At 37.9% G+C, this 2,891-nt stretch overlaps 1 protein-coding gene across 3 annotated transcripts in view; it reads left to right on the top strand.

Moving 5' to 3' along the window:
• The first annotated feature begins 442 nt into the window (after positions 1-442).
• Positions 443-2,891, top strand: part of LOC110093819 (UPF0565 protein C2orf69 homolog) — a 26,233-nt gene continuing 23,784 nt past the window's right edge. Inside the window, exons 1-2 of one of the 3 annotated variants that reach the window (XM_028700563.1) lie at positions 443-583; positions 711-1,001. In XM_028700563.1, the coding sequence (XP_028556396.1) occupies positions 578-583; positions 711-1,001 (297 nt within the window). In that variant the 5' untranslated portion in view covers positions 443-577. Of the gene's footprint in view, positions 643-710; positions 1,002-2,891 lie in introns of all 3 variants that reach the window. The other 2 variants (XM_020818818.2, XM_028700562.1) reach the window with 2 other exon arrangements.

The following is a 2,891-nucleotide window of genomic DNA, read 5'->3' as shown; positions in this document are numbered from 1 at the left end:
TATGCCTCAAAATGTTCCACTCATACATATGCTAATATCGAAGTGGGAAAAACCTTCGTCATAGCTTAAAGTTTGAGTTTCCTCGCAGAAAAAGAAGTCTTCGAAACAGGAACCTTCAGTCGATCCTTCCATCTCCTAAAATACTGAACTATTTCTTTACGTCAGATATATGAAAATTATGGGAACCGTAGACACTGTAGAACGATATCCTGTAGAACATCTTATGTTTAATACATAGAAGGTTTTAATACAATAGGTAAAAGCCGCGTACTTTTTCATTTTCCCGCCCTTCTCATATACATTACGACGGCACAACCCGAATAATTTAAAAAAATATCGAAAAGTATATGAGCTAGCGTCGGGTCAAAATGGGTAAAGTTGCTGCCAGATGTCGCGTTATAAAGGTATACCAAACGTAGAGAGAGGAGGCAATAAAAATTCCCGAAAAGAGAGGAGGCAATAAAAATTCCCGAAAAGGCCAAGCCCATTTAAGTTCCACTTCTTTGGGTGAAGGATGGCCGCATGGCTCCAATGGAGCGGTGGACGGGAATTGTGAACGTCCGCCTGAACCCTAACAATGGCGGTTCGTTCTTCAAAGTCGCTGTTTCGCTTCTTCTTTGTCCGTTCTCCAAAACTCTAGCCGTAAGAAGCATGCCCTCTTCTTCACACATCCCCTTGAGACCTTCATAGTTTGTGATTCTTTTCATCAGGTACCGTCCGTGAATGCTATATTCTTCAAGGGGGACCGGGTTGAGGGTACCGGGAACCCGGCTATTGAGAGGCTATCGGAATCGAAGAACATTGCGGAGATTCTGGTAGCGAAGCTTGGCGGTTCCGTGAACGCATGGGTGGTCGAGGCTTCCACCTTCAGCGGACCCTTCGCCGTTTTCAGGGAGTTCGTTCCGAGCGTGAATTCGCGCGGAGAGCCGAAACACTACGATCCGGAAGGTTTCCCTGCCTCGAAATCTATCGTGGCGATCATGGCGAATAGTATTGATCAGGTTTGAGTTGATTGTTGCGTTTCCTAGGTTTCTTGTATTCTGTTGATTGTCTAATCTATGTAGAATTAAAAAGAAATCCTTAGTGGGTGGTTTGGCTGCAGGATTCTGTCAAAAATTTTTTAGCCTCCTTAGATCGTATACTTAAATCTTATTTTATAAATACCGAATTTAGTAAATTCTAGGGATTTAAGTGATTTACACAACTTCTTTGTGTACTTCTTGTTCTCTTTTGGTTAAATCCTAAATCTTAAAATGTTTGCCAAACGCTTGAACTTGGATTATATCAGGTTTAATATCTATCATGTCAAATAATTTTTAGGATTTGAAGCCTACAAGATTCACTAAATTTGAATTTACAACATTTACTAAATCCTACTTATGGCTAAACATCAGCTAACGTTGAAATATTATTGAGTTTATTTTGGAAAAAAACTACTGTTGGGTTAGTATTTTATTTGATTAAACCTACTGATAATAACGGGATGTTTAATGGTGTTTGAAACGTGGCTTGAGGTATGCTAAACATAAGAATAAATGCATGCAAATATCATAACCACAGAGATTGAATTTCGAAACTTAAAGCCAATTTACTGGTCACCATTTTTTAATGCATCAAATCGAGGTGGAAACTGGGTAGAGTATCACGAACATAACAATAAAAAGAAAACACAGGTCTTATTTTTTGTATTGAGGGCATGAATCCTAGTGTTACCATCATATGCAAAATTCAAAATTTTTCTATTGGATCCGATTAGAGTAGGGGCTGTTTTGTTTATTGGATTTTTGATGTATTCCAATTGCATGTATTTTGAGATTTTTGGTATTTATTAGGTTGAATTTTTAATGCAATATAATTTAGCACTGTTTGGTTGGCTGAAAAAAGAATACATTATAAAAAATTGCAATGTATTTGAAATACTTTGGAGTTATTTGGATGAGTGTAAATTAAATACAAGGAATTATATTTTTTAATTTGGCTTGAAGTAAAATGAATGCAGTGTAAAACATGACTAGTGGCGGGTGGTGGGCGGGTGTCGTGGCAGGTTGCGGGGGTGTAAGGTGGTGGCTGCGGGTGGTAGCTGCAGTCGGCAGCATGCAATGAAGTTCTAGTGTATTTGAAAATACACTGAAAGTGAACGAGAGGGTGAATTCCAAATACACAAAAAATTTATACTATTTATTTTACTTCAAACTAAATAGCCTTTAGTAAATTTGGAATTCACCATCTAGTTCATTTTTTATGTATTTGTAAATTTATAATTCACCATCTATAAAATCTTCACCACTTGATATTGCAAGCTACCATGGGAAGAGGTTGCCTATTGCCCTCAGTCACTTTGAGCCATTACTGCAGTCCCTAGCTTGCCACCAACCACCATCGACCTAATGAGGACATCGGAGATCAAGTTCATTTTTTATGTATTTGTAAATTTATAATTCACCATCTATAAAATCTTCACCACTTGATATTGCAAGCTACCATGGGAAGAGGTTGCCTATTGCCCTCAGTCACTTTGAGCCATTACTGCAGTCCCTAGCTTGCCACCAACCACCATCGACCTAATGAGGACATCGGAGATCAACGGCTACGATTTTTTTAGTTATTTATTTATATGTTTTTGTACTAGTTTATTTTATATTGTTGTTTTTCCCTTTATACCCTTATGGGTGGTCATGTAGTATTGTAGCTCGAAGGACATTTTACTCTTTTATTTCTTTTCTCTTCTTGAGCCTATTTATAGGCTAGTTGTTTTGTATTATGGGATGATGATTATTGATAATGAAAAGTTTCATGTTTTGTTGATCTCTTAGTGAGTTCACGTGATCTCTTAGTGAGTTCATGAGAGGAGAAGCCCGAGGAGGGTAATTCGAAATACCCGCCAATCTTTG

This window comes from Dendrobium catenatum, unplaced genomic scaffold, assembly GCF_001605985.2.
Source record: "Dendrobium catenatum unplaced genomic scaffold, ASM160598v2 fragScaff_scaffold_1557, whole genome shotgun sequence".
NCBI classification, from domain to species: Eukaryota; Viridiplantae; Streptophyta; class Magnoliopsida; order Asparagales; family Orchidaceae; genus Dendrobium; species Dendrobium catenatum.
This window is presented reverse-complemented; position numbering and strand designations above follow the sequence as displayed.